Here is an 18,302-nt window from a genome sequence, read left to right on the forward strand (position 1 = left end):
GCTTGTTCCGACGCGATGTCACGCACTTATGCGCTTGGCCTTTTTAGTTTCTGGCCCGTAATATGACTTGATGATATATTGTACACCTGTACGTAGTGTTTGCTACACCGTAGTAGATGATCTTGGAATAACTTATGTTATTGACTTATGCGCGTTGACGTTTATGCTAGCTGTAGGTGTGTTGCGACGTGATCATGATACTTCAGGTGAGAAATTACTCGGGTATAGGGGGAAAGGAGTTTTCTTCATGATCGACGGTGTGTTTCATGTCTGGGGGATACTGACAACGGCTAAGTGACTCATGTGGAGATTATGAGCGGAGGACTAGAACCAAAGGTACGATCTCAGTGTTTGGTCAAACGACTCGATAATATTAACTAGTACCTAGAACAAAAGCGCAAGGTCATGTCAAGAGGGCGCAGCCTATTGGCTGCACCTGGACTGCGCTCGGACCAGCTTATACTTTCGGTTTCTCGACCTCCGAGACTTCGGGGTTCCTTCCTTCCGCGTCCTCTGTCTCATCGGTGACTTCGGACTTCAACACTCCCCCTCGAGCGCAATCCAGGCCCATACGAGTCCTCAGCTTCTGTAGGCGAGGGGCGGGGAAGTGGTTTCGTGAACGCGTCTGCGATATTGTCGTCGGGAGGGCAATAGAGGAGTTGAAAAGTACCGTTCTTCACGTGGGACCGAACAAAATGAAAATGTAAGTTGATATGTTTCGTTCGTGACTGGAACTTCCTGGTGGATGCTAACGCTATTGCAGCTTGATTGTCGCACATGATTGGGGTAGGGAGTGCGGGGGCATGATATAGTTCGCTGAGGAGCAATTGGAGGTACTATTGACGTCGTCCGAAGATACCGAGCACGGAGAGACTCAGGATGCCAAATAGGAGGTATGAGCGCAAGGGATATGTCGGGGGCGGGAGGAACAGAGAAGGAGCTGTTGACGTCGGGACCGATAGGTCCAAGTTAAAATTTCACCTGCCTAATTATCGAAAACACTTACCGTATAAATAGTAGTGCCCAAAAACACGAGCGTCTCAGTTCTTTTCAGAGACTGAGACGTGAGTCTATACCTTTATCGTTAGCCTACACATTACTGACTTAGTGTAGTGTTTCTCTTACCTGTTAGGTATACACTTCGTCAATAAAGAGTTCTTTTCAGAGACTGAGACCGTTTCTCTTACCTGTTAGCTTCGCGCTCTGCAACCTGTGATCTCCACAGGTACAGTACCTCCCATGCCACACTTGTCAGCGCAATGTACTCAGCTTCTGCGGTCGACAGTGCAATTATAGGTTGCTTTCACGCACTCCATGCTATGGGTCTGCTGTGCAGCATCACGATGTATCCACTCATCGAGTGCCTGTGCAGCTGCGAGGCCCAGTCCGCATCTATGAATGCCTCTATACCTCCATCCGTTGCTCCCAATGTCAACGCAAAATCTGTGGTGCCCTTCAGGTACCTTATCGTGTGCTTGGCCGCTTCCCAATGGACTCTTCCTGGGTTTCGCATGAATTGCGATAATGTTGCGACCACGAAGGCAATGTCGGGGCATGTGCTTGTGGCAGCATACATGAGAGAGCCTATGGCTCATTGATAGGGTACATCATGCATTGCTTGGAGTTCGGCGTGCATGCCAGGGCATTGCTCTACTGAGAGGCTGGTACCAGGTTCCATAGGCGTTTGAACAGTCTTCGCATTGGCGAGGTGAAAACGGTCGAGTATGGTGTCGACATAGGCCTTTTGGGAGAGGGTTATGGTGCGTCCTACCCTGTCTCTGGTTACCTTTAGTCAGTAACAGCCAATTGAGTTCGCCCAGGTTGGAGATCTCGAAATACTGGCGAAGGTGGGACTTGAAGTTTTGGATGTGGGAGATGCTGTTTGCGGTAATGGCCATGTCGTCCATGGACACAGGTAATGACCATGTGCTGCTTTGAGGTGCGTATGAAGTATACAGCTTGATCTACCTTCGATCTGCTGAACCCCATCTTCCGAAATGCCTCAGCTAATTCCTCCGCCCACTCGAATACCGCCTGCTTCAGGCCAGGTAAACTCCTCTTGAGCCTCAGCACCTTCCCTTCCTGCCTGTCCTTCAAATATCTGGGTGGCGCACGCATGTAGATCTCCTCCTGGATGCTGGCATATAGGTAAGCGCTCTTTATATCTACCTGGTGGATTTCCCAGTCCTTATGGGCTGCCATCGTCAGGACTGTGCGTATGGTGGTCATGTTTGCCATGGGCATGAAGGTTTTGAAGAAATCGACACCGTACTGCTGGCAGTTGTCCGTTTGCGACGAGCCAGGCGCACAACTTCAACTTCTCTCCATTGGGGCTGCATTTGGTTGCCAGGAAAAAATGACAGGGGATTATCTTGATGCCTCTTGGTGTGTCCACTACCTCCCAAGTGCCCAACTTCTCCAGCTGACTTATTTCATAGTCCACCACTTCCTGCCACTCGACTCTATCCAGTGAAGATGAATCAACTCAGCTCTAGGTCAAATGGTAAAGGCAAGGGAGGGACACAAGAAGCTGATATAGTGATCAGTGCGATGCCTAGTCTGCTATGCTTGCAGGGACAAGCATGTTCGATCCAAGGGGAAGCAAGGGAGACAAATCCACAGTCGCACAGCAGCTGTGTGAGGCAAGCGATGGGTGAGCAAAGTGCATGAAACTTGCGCAAAGGTGTGGGAACGCGAAATGCGAAAGTAGCGAAAATGCGAAATAAAACTAGCAATGAATGAGGGCTCAATTAGTGACAACAAAAAGACTGCTAAATATCTTCTAACTCTAGCTATGGAGATGATGGGGAACTCCCCTAGGATAAAGTGTGGTGTAGTAAAGGGTGAAAAATGCGGTCCTATATATGTATCTCACTAAGTGAGCCAAGTAGGAGATAATGTATGTAATAAGGTATGTAAACCAGGGTCCATGCTCTAATATGGTGCCATTTTGATAAAAATGCGGAAATATGTACCAGTGAGACTTGCTGGACAGTGGATGGATGCTCCTGGATGATAGGGTGATGAAAGTGCAGGAAAGTGAGCGATGCGAGGGCATCACGAGGTGCAGGAAAGTTATGTGATGTGGGAAAGTGTTGCTGATAAGGAATCAGCTTGGGAAAGGTCAGGGAGTGATGCTGTGAGTTGGTGCTGCAAACCCGGGTGGTATGGACTGAAGTATCATGCGTTGCAAGCCTGTAATTATGTGAATCTCTACACTGGTCCCTTCAACGCCTGTTGGAGAGTAGGTTTGGGCTGGGCTGCGACCAATGCAAGGTGAATGTGCACCTCTTCATCCAAGAGGTCTAGCTCTGACACTTCTTGCAGAGTTGCCATTGCTACGGACACCACATTTCCTTCATGGAGCTTGGCATAGTATCCTGGTGCTGGTCTGTTTCTGGTGGATCAGAGGGGAGGAGGGGTTTCTGCATGCTGTGGTGGAGGTTGTGAGAGGGTATGCTGGACATCCGGTAAGTTATTACTACTACTGTTGTTGTTGTATTCATCGTGCCGCATGACATCGCTGGACTTATTACCTCTACAGTTGTTGTTGTATTTGTCATGCTGCATGACATCGTCAGACTCCCCCTCATCCTGTATAGCCTCTGCAATAAGGGGCGCAAAGGTGAGATTCCTTTCCACAGATACCTTCTTCTTCCCTGGCCAGTAGACCCTATAGGCCTTACTCTCGAGGTCAACACCCACAAAGAGAGCCTCCTCTGCCTTCACCTCCAACTTCCCCATCCCTCCCAGATGGACATAGACCCGTGCTCCAAACTCGTGCACTTGCACCAAGTTGGGTTTTGCCTTGGTGATCAGCTCGTAGGGGGTGGTACTGGGTGTCACTCTGGAAGGTAGGCGATTCTTCAGCCAAGTTGCGTAACTGACAGCTTCGGCCCAAAGGTACTTGGGCAGATCCCTGCTGAGCAGCATAGCCCAGGCGTGCTCCACAAGCATGCAGTTGAGACATTCCACTATGCCATTCTGCTGTGGTGAGTCATGGGTCATGAGCTGCTGCTCAATACCTTGTTTTCGCAGGTATTCTTCAAACTCTGCGCTGAGGTACTCCCCTCCATGATCTGTACAGAGCTTGCGGACCTTGGTGCCAGGTGCCTGCCTTGTCACCCATGCCTCATACCCTTGGAATGTGGCAAGAGCTTCGCTCTTGTGCCAGAGGAAGTAGAGCCGGGTCTGGCAGCTGAAGTTGTTGGTGAAGCTGATGTAGTAGAGGCTTCCCATGATACTGGCGGTCTGGGCAGGCCCCCACAGGTCTGAATGCACCAGCTCTGCGTAGGTGCTAGCACATTTTTCAGATTTCGCTGGGAATGGCACCTGTGCTGACTTTGCCTTCACGCAGGCATGGCAAAATTCCGGCTGTGGTGCTGGGGTCTAGGTCTATGCCTTCAACAAGGCCCTTTTTGACCGCATCTTGGAGGGCGCCATGTGAGACATGCCTGAGCATACAATGGAGCACGTCGATGGTGAGTTTTCCAGCCGCAACATTGGCAAAGTGCTTATGGTCTTTCATGATGGAGTATAGCCCATGGACTTGGGGAATTTTGGTGATAACCTTTCGCTCCGGTGTGGCGGACAAGATTCGGCACACCTTGCCTTTGAAATGCACTGCGAGCCCGGTGGATGCGATATGATTTGTTGAGATAAGGGTGAAAGCCATCACAGGGGCATAGAGGGTATCTTTTAGCGTGACAGATGTCCGCTTCATGCCCAGGGGTGAGTCTATGAGCCCCTTCAGTGACAAATTCCATATTATACGGGTCACCCGACCTACATAATATCCCGTATAAGACAGGCCAGCAGACTATGGGCCGATGTTATGTATATCCCTGATGTTGGTGGATGGGCTGGGAGGGATATTATCTCCGATGGAGATGGGTGGGCCCATCTATGCTGATATTATATATATCCTCGAAGATGTCAGGTGGGCTGATGTAATGGTTTATTGTATAGATAGGTGGGCCAATGTATATGAAGTATTTTGTACATGGGTGGGCTGAGGGAGTGGTGGAATATTCATTATATAGATGGGTGGGCCAATGGGGATGCTATATAGACGGGTGGGCTGATGTAAGGGTTTATTGTATAGATGGGTAGGCTGACATACTGGAATTATTTTGTAGACGGATGGGCCGAGGGAGTGGTGGAATATTCATTATATAGATGAGTGGGCTGATGGAGGGGGATGATATATAGACAGGTGGGCCGATGGAGGGGGATGTTATATAGACCGGTGGGCCGAGGTAGTGAGATATCTGTCTGACATTCACGGATTACTGAGTCCCAGATGCCAAAAAATCGAATCCCATTGTGCAACATCCATTCCGGACACCCAAACACCCCAAGCTCGAGACTGGAAACTGGAAACTTGTGAAAATGTGTGAAATTTCTATTTCCTTACACCAAACACATGAACACCTGAACACCCAAAGCCTGAAGCTTGAAAGTCCATTTATCAAATCACCGAGTGCCGAGTGCTGATAGACCTGAAGCCTGAGACCCAAAATCCGAAGCCCGGAACCCAAAAACATGTATGCAAAATGTCCATTTTTCATTCATTGCACAAATCACTGAGTGTCAAGTGACAAAACCCAAAACTCGAGACCCAGTACACAAATCACCAAGTACTGAGTGCCGAGGGCTGAACCCCAAAGTCTAAAACCTGAAAACATGTATATAACATATCCATTTTTCAGTCATTGCACAAATCACCGAGTGTCGAGTGCCAAAACCCAAAACTTGAAACCCGGTATGCAACATGCCCATTTTTCATTTACATTAAACAAATCATCAAATGCCGAGTGCCAAGGCCCGAACCCTGAACCCCGAAAATATGTATCTAACATATCCATATTTCCCTCACTGCACAAATCACCAAGTGTCGAGTACTGAAACCCGAAACTTGACACCCGGTACACAAATCACCAAGTGCCGAGTGCCGAGGCCCGAAGCCCGATGTCCGAAGCCCAAAACCTGAAGCATGAAACCTGAAAACATGTATCCAGCATATCCATATTTCCCTCACTGCACCAATCACCAAGTGTCAAGTACCGAAACCCAAAACTCGACACCCGGTACACAAATCACCAAGTGCCGTGTGCCGAGGCCCGAGCCCCAATGTCCAAAGCCCGAAACCCAAAGCCTGGAACCCAAAAATATGTATATAACATATCAATATTTCACTCATTGCACAAATCACTGAGTGTCAAGTGCCAAAACCCGAAACTCAACACCCGGTACACAAATCACCAAGTGTTGAGTGCCAAGTGCCAAGGCCCAAAACCCAATATCTGAATCCCAAAACCTAAATCCTGAAACCTGAAAATATGTATATAACATATCATTATTTCACTTATTGCACAAATCACTGAGTGTCAAGTGCCAAAACCTGAAACTTGAGACCCGGTACACAAATCACCAAGTGCTGAGTGCTGAGTGCTGAGGCCCAACATCCAAAGCCTAAAACCCGAAGCCTGAAACCCAAAGATATGTATACAACATATCCATATTTCCCTCACTGCACAAATCATCGAGTGTCGAGTACCGAAACTCAACACCCGGTACATGTGACTACAAGTGGACATGAATTCTGTATTTGTATGTATTATCCATTGATGTAGGATTCAAATAACTTGGGAATTGTATTGACTACCAAGTGTTGGGACTTGGGACTCGCTAGTCAATATAGAAAAATGATAATGAAAAAATGAAAATTATTATTATGCTTAACTTTCTTAATGAAGGTTATAGTCCGAGTCTATGTGAGTGTATTGGTGGTCCTACCAAGTATTGGTACTCAGTGTAGCGATGGTTGCAGTGCTGGGCTCGGAACCACTGATTTTCATACTCATGTCATTCTTGTCAATTGGGGATTATTTAAAGACTACATTAAATGTTAGTCAGTGTCGAGTATGATAATGAATGTATAGTCATACCTCAGTCTGAGAACAAATAGACTGAGGTAGGATGATGCAGGTATGAGGATTATATATTTGTCTGGCATGTTAGCAATGATGTAAAGATGAGGCGTGCATTTGTACATGTGTGCAGTAAGTGAGCATAAAGATAAAAGAATGAATATTAATAGCGAGACTTGCACATTATGTTGAGATATCCAACATGACAAGCCTGTGATGGGATCAGAGACCTGGAATAACACCCATATATGTCCATTATAATAGCCCTAATAGTTCAGAAAGATACATGAAGGATTGATGTAATGACAGGCATATGTGTGAAATGTGACAATAGACATATTTGTACAAAGTCGCATTTATAGATGATTCAGGCCAAAGATTTCATTAAAAATATGTAGGATATATTGTAAACTACTTAAGGAACCCATACTGCATACTGCCTTGAGGGTAGGGGGTGGTTGGAAGGGATATAGTGAAAACATGAGTTGACTCAGCATTAAAGTCCTATTATTGCTTCACTGACCATTTTCGATGCTTTGGGTTTTTGAAGTTTCCCACACTCCATTTCTTATCTATTTCACTTCCTCAGTACTCAATTCTTGGCGGATTTGTCTGTAAATTTATGTCTATGATACTTAATATATTTTAAATGTACTCCAGGTTTCTGATCATGAAGTTTCAATGTTTTGAAGGTATGGGCCCCTTATCAGGAGAAATGGCAAGTATGCACACTAGCTCACAAACTCCAGCCTATTGTGAGCTGATCTTGGTCATAAGAGGCAATAATATAAGCTATGCTCATTATATATTAAAAGGTTGGATCATGGATGCAAGGGCAAGATACTGAAAATTGTGAAAAATGTCAAAAGTGCAATGGTCTATGCTTACATGTAATAACACTGTCTGTAATATTCAATAATGCGAAAACAAGTAAATATGCACCAGTGTGGATAGATACGACTAGACAGGACATAGGAAGGATGAGTCCGATGCAAAAACATTGGGTCCAAAACTTTCAGGTCGGGGTTGGGCATCGGGATCAGGATCAGAATGTCAGGGATGCGTCAGACAAATACTGTTTAAGGTGAGTATCAAAAACATAGGTTTTGAGCCCAGTTCCGCGACTATAATTACACCAGGTACTGAGTATCAGAACCAAGTACTGAGTACTGATTTATAAGTACTGAGTACCGAGTAATGAAATAACCAATTGACAAGAAAAGACTACCAATACACTCACCTTGACTTGGACTACAACTTTCATTTTTCATTCTCGCCGATGTTTCAGATTTCTTTAGCTTATATCTTGGTCAAATAATAACCAATGGACAAGAAAAGACTACCAATACACTCACCTAGACTCGGACAACAGTTTTGGGCCTCGGACATCAGAGCTCAGGCCTCAGCACTCAGCACTTGGTGATTTGTGTACTGGGTGTCGAGTTTTGGGTTTTGGTACTTGACACTCCATGATTTGTGCAATGAGGGAAATATGGATATGTTGTATACATATTTTCGAGTTTCAGGCTTCGGGTTTCGGGCTTCGGATGTTGGGTTGCGGGCATCAGCATTCGGCACTCAGCACTTGGTGATTTGTGTACCGTATCTCGAGTTTTGGGTTTTGGCACTTGACACTCGGTGATTGGTGCAGTGAGGGAAATATGGATATGTTGGATACATGTTTTTGGGTTTCAGGCTTTGGGTTTCAGGCTTCGGACATCAGGCTTCAGGCCTCGGCACTCGGCACTCAGTGGTTTGTGTACCAGGTGTCAAGTTTTGGGTTTCGGTACTTGACACTCGGTGATTTGTGCAGTGAGGCAAATATGGATATGTTATATACATATTTTCAGGTGTCATGCTTTGGGTTTCGGGCTTCGGACATCGGGCCTTGGCACTCAGCACTCGGCACTTGGTGATTTGTGTACCAGGTCTCAAGTTTCGTGTTTTCGCACTCAATACTCGGTGATTTGTGCAATGAGTAAAATATTGATATGTTATATATTTTTGGGTTTCAGGCTTCGGGTTTTGGGGTTCGGACATTGGGCCTCGGGCCTCGGCACTTGGCACTTGGTGATTTGTGTACCAGGTGTTGAGTTTTGGGTTTTGGACTCGACAATTGGTGATTTGTGCAGTGAGGGAAATATGGATATGTTGTATACATAGTTTTGGGTTTCGGGCTTCGGGTTTCGGGCTTCAGACATCGGTGTTTGGGCCTTGGCACTCGGCACTTGGCACTTGGTGATTTCTGTACCATGCTTTGAGTTTCGGGTTTTGGCACTTGACACTTGTTGATTTGTGCAATGAGTGAAATATTGATATGTTGTATACATATTTTCGGGTTTTGAGCGTCAGGTTTTGGGCTTCGGGTTTTGGGCTTCGGACATTGGGCTTCGGGCCTCAGCACTCAGCACTCGGTGGTTTGTGTACTGGGTGTGGAGTTTTGGGTTTTGGTACTTGACACTTGGTGATTGGTGCAGTGAGGGAAATATTGATATGTTATATACATATTTTCGGGTTCCAGGCTTCGGGTTTTGGGCTTCAGACATTGGGGCTCGGGCCTCAGCACATGGCACTTGGTTATTTGTGTACCGGGTGTTGAGTTTCGGGTTTTGGCACTTGACACTTGGCAATTGGTGCAGTGAGGTAAATATGGATATGTTGTATACATATTTTCGGGTTTCAGGCTTCGGACATCGGGCTTTGGGCCTCGGCACTCGGCATTCCATGATTTGTTTAATGTAAATGAAAAATGGGCATGTTGCATACCTGGTTTCCAGTTTTGGGTTTTGGCACTCGACACTCGGTGATTTGTGCAATGACTGAAAAATGGATATGTTATATACATGTTTTCAGGTTTCAGACTTTGGGGTTTGGCCCTCAGCACTCAGTACTTGGTGATTTGTGTACTGGGTCTCGAGTTTTGGGTTTTGTCACTTGACACTCAGTGATTTGTGCAATGAATGAAAAATGGACATTTTGCATACATGTTTTTGTGTTCCTGGCTATGGATTTTGGGTCTCAGGCTTCAGGTCTATCAGCACTCGGCACTCGGTGATTTGATAAATGGACTTTCAAGCTTCAGGCTTTGGGTGTTCAGGTGTTCATGTGTTTGGTGTAAGGAAATAGAAATTTCACACATTTTCACAAGTTTCCAGTTTCCAGTCTTGAGCTTGGGGTGTTTGGTGTCTGGAATGGATGTTGCACAATGGGATTCGGTTTTTGGGCATCTGGGACTCGGTAATCTGTGAATGTCAGACAGATATCTCACTACCTCGGCCCACCGGTGTAGCAATGGTTGCGACGTTGGGCTCAAAACCACGTATTTCCATACTCACGTCAACACCCAAAACATAGCGCACATGTCTGACGCACTTTCGCACATGTCTGAGCCACTCCGTATCGGATCTGGCGCATCGGACCTTCGGACATTGCATCGGCCGATCGCACTTGGCGCGCACTTGTCCATCCCATGTTCTGTCCATCCGAACTAGCCTCACTAGGTGCATAGTCATTCCCGTGCATGTTTTCTGACATTTGTACCACATTATTACATGTCCGCAGCACCTCGTGTCTTATTACATAGGACATCGGACCCGAAATATATCGCTACTATCTTCGCCTGTAGTTTTCCAAATTTCTACGTACTAACTTAAATACTCTGTAGTGACCCGTAGCAATCATCACCCAGTAGTTAGGAGCCGTTTCCCGACTCTGCAGATCACCCAGAATATTCTCGTAGTTCTTAGTTGCATTGCGAAATATTACCATTCATTCACCGTCATACTCCGTCACTCGTTATACTCGTGCATACCGCTCGCAACCCAACACTCGTTATAAAGCTTCCGACTCATTATTGTGAAGTCCGAAAGTCCGAAATCTCGGACATCGCACTTTGGCTTCGGACATTGGATAAGTACCTTCGGACATCATCAGATTACCTTCGGACATTGTTTCGCACCATCGGACATTTTGTTATTTGCATTACTTACACATTTTTACTACTGATACCAATTAGCAATCCCTTTAGGATCGAATGCACTTGCTCTGCAAGTATAGCAGCATAGGTCGTGCTAAGATCTACCTAAATATTTGTTGTCTAGGTAGTACGATTTCTGCTGAGCCCAGCGGAAATCAGCTTTCTACACCGGTCTATATAACATCCCCCTCCATCGGCCCACCCATCTATATAATGAATATTCCACCACTCCCTCAGCCCATCCGTCTACAAAATAATTCCAGTATGTCGGCCCACCCGTCTATACAATCAACCCTTACATCAGCCCACCCGTCTATATAATACATATTCCACCGCCCCCTCGGCCCACCCATCTATACAATAAACCATTACATCAGCCCACCCAACATCTTCGAGGATATATATAATATCAGCATAGATGGGCCCACCCGTCTCCATCGGAAATAATATCCCTCCTGGCCCATCCATCAACATCGGGGATATACATAACATCGGCCCATAGTCCACTGGCCCGTCTTATACAGGATATTATGTAGGTTGGGTGACCCGTATAATATGGAAATATGTCACTGTAATATGTGTACAGGTATCTCTGTGGTACCATCAATGCTTGTTTAACCTATCAAGGAGAGCCAGACATGGACTTACACACTTTTGTTGATGTGGACTGGGCATCGGATGTGAATGACCAATGCTCAACAACTGGATATGTCTTCTTGATGTCCAGAGGGGCCATTAGTTGGTTGTCGAAGAAACAAATGTCCATTGCACTGTCAAGTACTGAGGCAGAGTACATGGCTGCCACCGCCGCCATGAAATAAGCTGTCTGGATGAGGACTTTGCTGGAAGAATTCAATTTTACAAAGACTTGCCCAATAACCCTCCATATAGACAATCAATCTGCCATCCTCCTAGCCAGTAATTCGATGTTCCATGAGCGCATTAAACACATTGCGATTCAGCACCATTTCATTCAAGAGAAGTTGGAAGAAGGTCAAATATCTGCCAAATATGTCCCTATGAATAAACAGGTTGCTAATGTCTTGACGAAGGCACTTGCACACGAGGAGCATGGATGTTTCATTAAAGGAATGGAAGTGTCTAACAGCGAGTATTGACTCATTGAGTGGGCATGTTGTAAGGATATAGATAAGTGATAACCTTATTTCGGACAACAACAAACAACACTCGCTTACATAATATGCTGTTCACTCATTCATTATTACTTCATACCTCAGTCTTCAATTCTTGAGACTGAGGTATGTTACCATGTTGGTATCCGACAAATCCAAAGCTGAAGAGGGCGAACGGCTGTTAGCCAAGAGGGAGAATGGACAAATGGCCAAATGGCCAAAGGTTTGACCCAGAAGAAAGGTTGAGAGGTGTGAGCACGTCCAAATGGAGAATGAGTCCTATGTGTCAGTGTTGGCAACAATTTGCCATCTTTAAGTATATTTTGCTTATATAAAAATTTAACTGGCATCAGGAAATCCACTGCCGAGCAAATGACTTATAACAGTGCGTAGCACAGCACTTCTTTTGAAGAGCCCATAGCAGCTTGCAACAACCTGTAATAGCTTTAAGCACTAAAACCTCCATACTGGCTCCAGGACTTTCGTCGTGCCACAATGTGTCTGTAATAAAGTTCAGTAAGCGATCATGATCAAGAATTTATCATAATCTTTATGGCACAATAAGATGATGATAATCACTGCTCGCCATTGAATAACTTTGCCAGGCAGGAATTTTGGGATTGAGGGAAACTAGTGATAGTACAGGCCCAAGAAACTACTGGTAGCTGAGAATAGCATGGAAAGTCTCTTTATCTGCGAAATTATTCACATAAAACTCCTGTGCCAGCTGCAGATTATTGTTGCAGTTTATGCTCGCTGATACCTCTTTACCAAACTTGGGAATTAGCTGAATGACCTGACACACACTTTCTAAAAGTACTATGTCTCCTAAAGTAGTGTTGTTCGATCAAATACAGTGGTGAACCAAGAACATGTCAGTCACAGGTGCAGGAGTAACAATACAAGAGTTGTTGAAGGAGCCAACTGACAAATGAGAGAAGTTAAAGAATTCAACATAGAGAAAAGGCTGGTTCAGATGGGGGGCTTCAGTAATTGGCTGGAGGATAGATTTGACTTGAACAACAACACAACCTGTTACGACTGGGATAGTTCTGCTGTTGCCGGTCAAGATAGACCTGTCGGGCGAACAGTTCGTCGGCCTTCCTAATACAAGGAAGGTTTCTGGTGGTTCCTACTGTACGAGCCGCGGCTTCTGTACAGGATCAGCGGCGAGTGGTTTTAGCACTTCTACCACAATCAAGGGTTTCAGGCTAAGACAGTGAGTGACTGTCTTAGAATCAGAGTTCAGGCTACTAAGGGTGGAGACCTTAGTAGATCAGGTTTCAAGGGGGAAAACCCAGTAGATTAAGTTAAGGAATACAGCTATGGTACATGGGGTTTATATAGGTAAAAGGAAGCGGCATAGCCGCGACAAGAAAGGTAACAGAGATAGGAAAAAGAGTACAACCTATCAAGATAGCAAAGATAGGTGAAACCGCCATGCGGCGCAAGATAGTATCTATGTTACAATCAAGAAAGAAGAAAAGTGCGGACAGCCCACTTGATAAGAGAATAGCCGAGTCTAGATGAGTCTAGAGTCGGCGGTATGGTTACAAGAAAAGAAAAAAGAAATAGGAGTAAATGTTATTGTAACACAACCTATCATTTGGTGAGAATCCAAGTTACAAGCAAAAAGATCACCATATGTTCAGATACTGCTGGGGAAAGCAGTTTACTATCTTCATGAGAAATAAGGACAGTATTGCCTCTTTCAAATGGCATCAAAGAGCTTGGTGGTAGCACCTGAATGGTTTGAGCAGGACTAACAACACGGCTATCTTGCATGGAGTGCCGCTGTATGCGGAAATTTTGCCAAATGCAAAGGCTATCAAAGGAAAGGGAACAGTTGGGGTGACAAAATTGTCTTCCATTGCACTAGAGGTAAGATCTATCAGAGATCAGATCACCGAGCACTAGACAGAGATCAGGGAGGTGAAAGAGTTGAGAGGCTTCTTCAATAGATATGTGGGGGTGATGTGGATGGCAAGTAAGCAGGATTGCAACAGACTCGTCAGAAGAGATACGAGAATGATCTTTGGTGAACAAAAGTGATTGGTTTGCCAGCGCTGATATACTGCTCATCAGGCAGAATAGTAGAGATCCAAGTTGCTTCAGGATAGTGAAGAGTCATTGCATTTGCTTCCCTGGACATTTTGTATATCAAACTCACTTGCTGTGACTTTAGAACTGTGTAGAGCTGGAAGAATTGTAGTTTTCTTGTCGATCAAGGAAGCGGCAGCACTGACCATAAAAATCCTTGTGGTTGGTCATATGGTAAGGTCGTTTCACATGGGTGATGTGACAGTGCTTGGTGATATCACTGCTCCACTGATATGGGGCACCCATGACACAAGTACTCTGGGTGACATGCTGCATCAACTCTAGTTTGGGGATCTAGAAGTGATTGAGGGGACCATTCTTACCATGGCAACCACCAGCTGTTATGATGGAAGCCTTGTGGTGGTAAAACTCGTGCAAGGCCTCAGTTAGAGAATGTAATGTTTCTTCATAGAGGAAGAGATTCTGAGCCTGAAATATGAATTCCGTAATGGCACATAGTGCGCATGCAACATCATTGGGGACAGTACCAACAATCAGGGCAGAAAGAAGCTTCTCGAGGTCCTGATGCTCTTAACCAGTCAGCTATTTTAATGTAGATACACCATTCACCCAATGGTGCACTCCTACCCAAGGTTGAAGAGCTGACAGTTGATGATTGAGTTCTGCTCCCCCCATGATATTTATGGACCAAGTAATGAGATGGTCAAAGAAAAAATTGTGCCATTGATAAAGGGCATCTGGCGTCAAAAAGCGGGATGGACATGCATCATCCCAATCCATCCAGTACAGCTCAACTATGCCATTCAGATGCAATGACAAACATGTTTTGTAGAATAATGGGATGTCACAGGGGTTGGAAATAGTGCAGGCTGTTTCGATAGCATCAAGAGTATGAGAACTAGTTTGAGGAGAGTGTGGAAAAGGGTCCCCAAATTGTGCAGAGACAGCAAGAGAAATCAGTGAGCACTTTGAGGCAGTACATGTAATGAGGAGTTGCTCAGGGTAGTCGGCTATCCAGACAACTAAAGGAGTATGAATCATGCATAGATCTCCTCTTGGGTCTGACATGATGCAGTCATCACGAGTGGCAACCTTCAAATTACACATGACAATGGAGATCGCAAAATGATAAACTTGCATGGATAGAATTGCATGGACAGGCTTTGAGACATTGAGAAATTTAGATATTGGAAGATGGGCAATCAGAGCAAACACATGTGATGTTGCTTTCATGTGAACACCTGCATAAATATTAGCAAGCGAGATCAACAGGAGATGCATCTCCTTATTTCCAGTCACAATTGTTAGAGGTGTCTTGTCTGAAGCACAAATCACACCAACGAACAAATGGCTTGGAGGAAGCTTATGCTGATGACCTAACATTAATACAGTGAGCATTCAACATTAATGGATGCCCACCTGTATCTTCCATGCATGATTAGCACTTATGAACTCTCCATAAACTCACTATTCATCTGGACCTTCAAATTCTTAGTACAGCTGAAAATCCATGCAAGGTGCAAAAACTGGATTGGCAAAAAGATGCTTAATGACCTCAAGACCATCTCTCCAATATAGCATCAGTGGCGCATTTGTCTTGTAGGAACTGACCTTGATTTGTTGGTGGTACCATCGAGGAACTCCAGATAGTTCTTCAATCTGAGCTCACAGATCCTTAGATGTATTGAAAGAAGGCAGATTGATCTTTGTCTATATTACTATCATTGATATACTTGTTCAAGAAATATTAATTGGTAACTTACATGCTCGAGGTGGAGGAAGGCATTAATTTCCTTTTGTGATGATGCCCCCCCCCAGAAAGCCAGCATGCCAGGTCAAATTCAGATTTAGATGCAAAGGGATAGTAGATGTCTTCCATATGACGGATTGTAGCATATTCATTGTCATTCATGCGCTAAAGATGATTTTTCCCTCTGGGTTGGGCAACTAGTATAGCAAGGTGATACTCCCTTATTGTGCTAGGACATGGACCTGCAGAGGGATCAACAGATACGAGGGGGGTGTCACATGCTGAGTCAACTGCAGTGTATTCAATATGCAGCATTGTAGGTTGTTCGACATCATCCAAAGGATGCAAGTCTTTGTAGTATTCCCCATAGACTAAGTGCATACTGAGCTTTAGTTGCTGTTTGAGTGAGAATATGCACCTTCTTGGTCAGGTTCTGGGTCGTAAAGATAGTCTTGGGGGAAACAACCATGTTCCTTGAAGTCTGGAGTAATGCCTTGGACAACACTTTGACTGCAAAGAGCAGAAGCTAACAGATGACCAATAACATTGTCACTGTTTGCAAATGTATTTGCGCAGTTGGAGCAAGTAAACACACGCCTATTGTTAGTTAAATGAGGCAGATCAAAAAGAGACAGAGACATGCTGATGAATGATTTGAGGGGGTTCCAATACTGACATTCTGGAGTTGAGGAACACCCTTATATATATGTTTCTGAAATCCTTTGATTGCTGAAGTCTGTCAAATTGATTGTCCTCTCATCATTGTTATTAAGGGTTCAGGGTCATTGTGTACATGTACTAGATATCTTATCCCCTGAGTGTCAAGTGGCTTTCCGGCATTGCCACAATATATCAAGTAGTTCAGCGCTCACCTCTCTGTTTTCCTGACATTGTCGACATGCATAAATGATTTAGTTTGTGCATATCAGGATTCTTGTCAAAAAGAACTATGATAGCTCAATTACTCACCTCCTGAATGTCATACTAGGTGTAGTTCTAGTACAGTCAACATGCATAGAAGGTTTATAGAAGGTTTAGTTTCTACTAGTACATATCAATATTCTTGTCAAAAAGAACTATGATAGCTCGATTACTCACCTCCTGAATGTCATACTAGGTGTAGTTCTACAGATCAGATCGATTCCAGAACCATGTATAGAGGTTTGGGTTACTGCCGGACTCCAGTGTAAACAAGATACCCAAGGCCTGTTGCGGGGTATTGCTGGACTTAACAGAATTTTGGCAAGCTCACTGTGTGAGTTTTCCATTTGTTGATTCAGGTATCAAGTATTGCTATCACAAGCTTACATGCTATTGAAGAATTTCATGCCCTGCACAAATAGCACTGGTAGGTCAAATGCATCCAGGGGTACTGGGTCATTTAAGAGGTCAGTTTATTATCAAGAGCTATTTTACCTGAGCATGACTCATTCACTGTTACAAGAACATCTAGACACCTGGGCCCCTACCATTTTTCTCCTCATCCTCCTCGTCTCTGCCCTTGCATCACACCCTTACCCCGACCTTGCTCTTGTTATTCTTGTTATCCTCACATTCCCCTTCGCCCTCTACCTGTCGCTCCAGCAGAGCCAGTACATTTGGCCCGACCCTTTCTCTAACAAAGCATACTCATGTGTTACGACTTGGATGGTATCTGTTGGCGACACTCAAACAGAGCTTGTGTCGTCAACGGTCGAGGACGTCCTTGGGCTAGCCCAAGGTTAGGGGTCGTACTTGGCAGGTCTTCGGCAAGTATGATTTGACGCCTATGTCCAAATCGGGTAGCTTATGTCACGCGGGTGCAAGACGATAAGCTATATCGGCCTAGGCTTACGACACCCGAAGGTTAATCGTAAGGATCGTCGTTAATTAGAAGGACGGAAGTCCGACTAGTTAACAGGGGCTTTGCTCGTCGACAAAGTCGATGAGTAAAGATCGAGACTATGGGCTTATCCGCGAAGAGCAGATAAGAAGATAGAATATAGACTGCTGGCGAGGCAGAAAGATCACTCTGGTGAGAGTAGGAGGTCAAGAACCAAGTAGATTCAAGTTAGGGAATATGGTACATGGTAGCGAGTTTATATAGAGAACAGGAGACGTATTAGTGGGTGATAACTCGTACTACCGGGAGAGGCAATCGGTAAAGGGTATAACCATAACAGGAAAGCACGTTCGGTCGAGGTAGAACGTGCTAGATAAGAAAATGAGTCAACAATCGAAATAAGAAGTGAAATGCGCAGGGGCACGATCATGCAGCTGCGGATCTAAGTATAAGTTGCATGTGCGACTGCGCACTGAGTCAGAGATCAAGAAAGGGAACAGGGCAAAGGGGATGCGTCGTGCATCATATCATAGGTTACCGTCCGGACGGTAAGGGTAAAGGGGACTATCCACAGGATCAGTCGGGTGGTGGAACGGAGCATGGGTATGCTTCGTCAGCGAAAGGATCG

General features: G+C 45.1%; 4 protein-coding genes across 4 annotated transcripts; 1 reads left to right on the forward strand and 3 right to left on the reverse strand.

The window, feature by feature from the left end:
* Positions 1-12,696: 12,696 nt before the first annotated feature.
* Positions 12,697-12,873, reverse strand: EDB93DRAFT_1087448 (uncharacterized protein; the record flags this gene model as incomplete). The annotated part of the gene is made up of 1 exon (XM_041446043.1): positions 12,697-12,873. A coding segment is annotated over one exon (177 nt), but the record flags the coding sequence as incomplete, so codon positions are not given.
* Positions 12,874-14,222: 1,349 nt separating this feature from the next.
* On the reverse strand, positions 14,223-15,170 carry EDB93DRAFT_1241240 (uncharacterized protein; the record flags this gene model as incomplete). Its single annotated transcript, XM_041451850.1, has 6 exons — positions 14,223-14,422; positions 14,456-14,669; positions 14,703-14,839; positions 14,864-14,896; positions 14,924-14,971; positions 15,002-15,170. 6 exons carry the CDS (start codon positions 15,168-15,170, stop codon positions 14,223-14,225), a joined length of 801 nt encoding a protein of 266 aa, XP_041306564.1.
* A 36-nt stretch (positions 15,171-15,206) lies between these two features.
* Positions 15,207-15,740, reverse strand: EDB93DRAFT_1046430 (uncharacterized protein; the record flags this gene model as incomplete). Its single annotated transcript, XM_041444628.1, has 3 exons — positions 15,207-15,470; positions 15,522-15,546; positions 15,601-15,740. Coding segments are annotated over 3 exons (429 nt in total), but the record flags the coding sequence as incomplete, so codon positions are not given.
* A 1,469-nt stretch (positions 15,741-17,209) lies between these two features.
* EDB93DRAFT_1251552 (uncharacterized protein) lies at positions 17,210-17,577 on the forward strand (the record flags this gene model as incomplete). The annotated part of the gene is made up of 2 exons (XM_041453170.1): positions 17,210-17,240; positions 17,297-17,577. The coding sequence occupies 2 exons, from the start codon at positions 17,210-17,212 to the stop codon at positions 17,575-17,577; spliced, it is 312 nt and encodes a 103-aa protein (XP_041306566.1).
* Between the last annotated feature and the right edge of the window lie 725 nt (positions 17,578-18,302).

This window comes from Suillus bovinus, assembly GCF_016758785.1.
Source record: "Suillus bovinus strain UH-Sbo-P2 chromosome Unknown EDB93scaffold_37, whole genome shotgun sequence".
NCBI lineage: Eukaryota > Fungi > Basidiomycota > Agaricomycetes > Boletales > Suillaceae > Suillus > Suillus bovinus.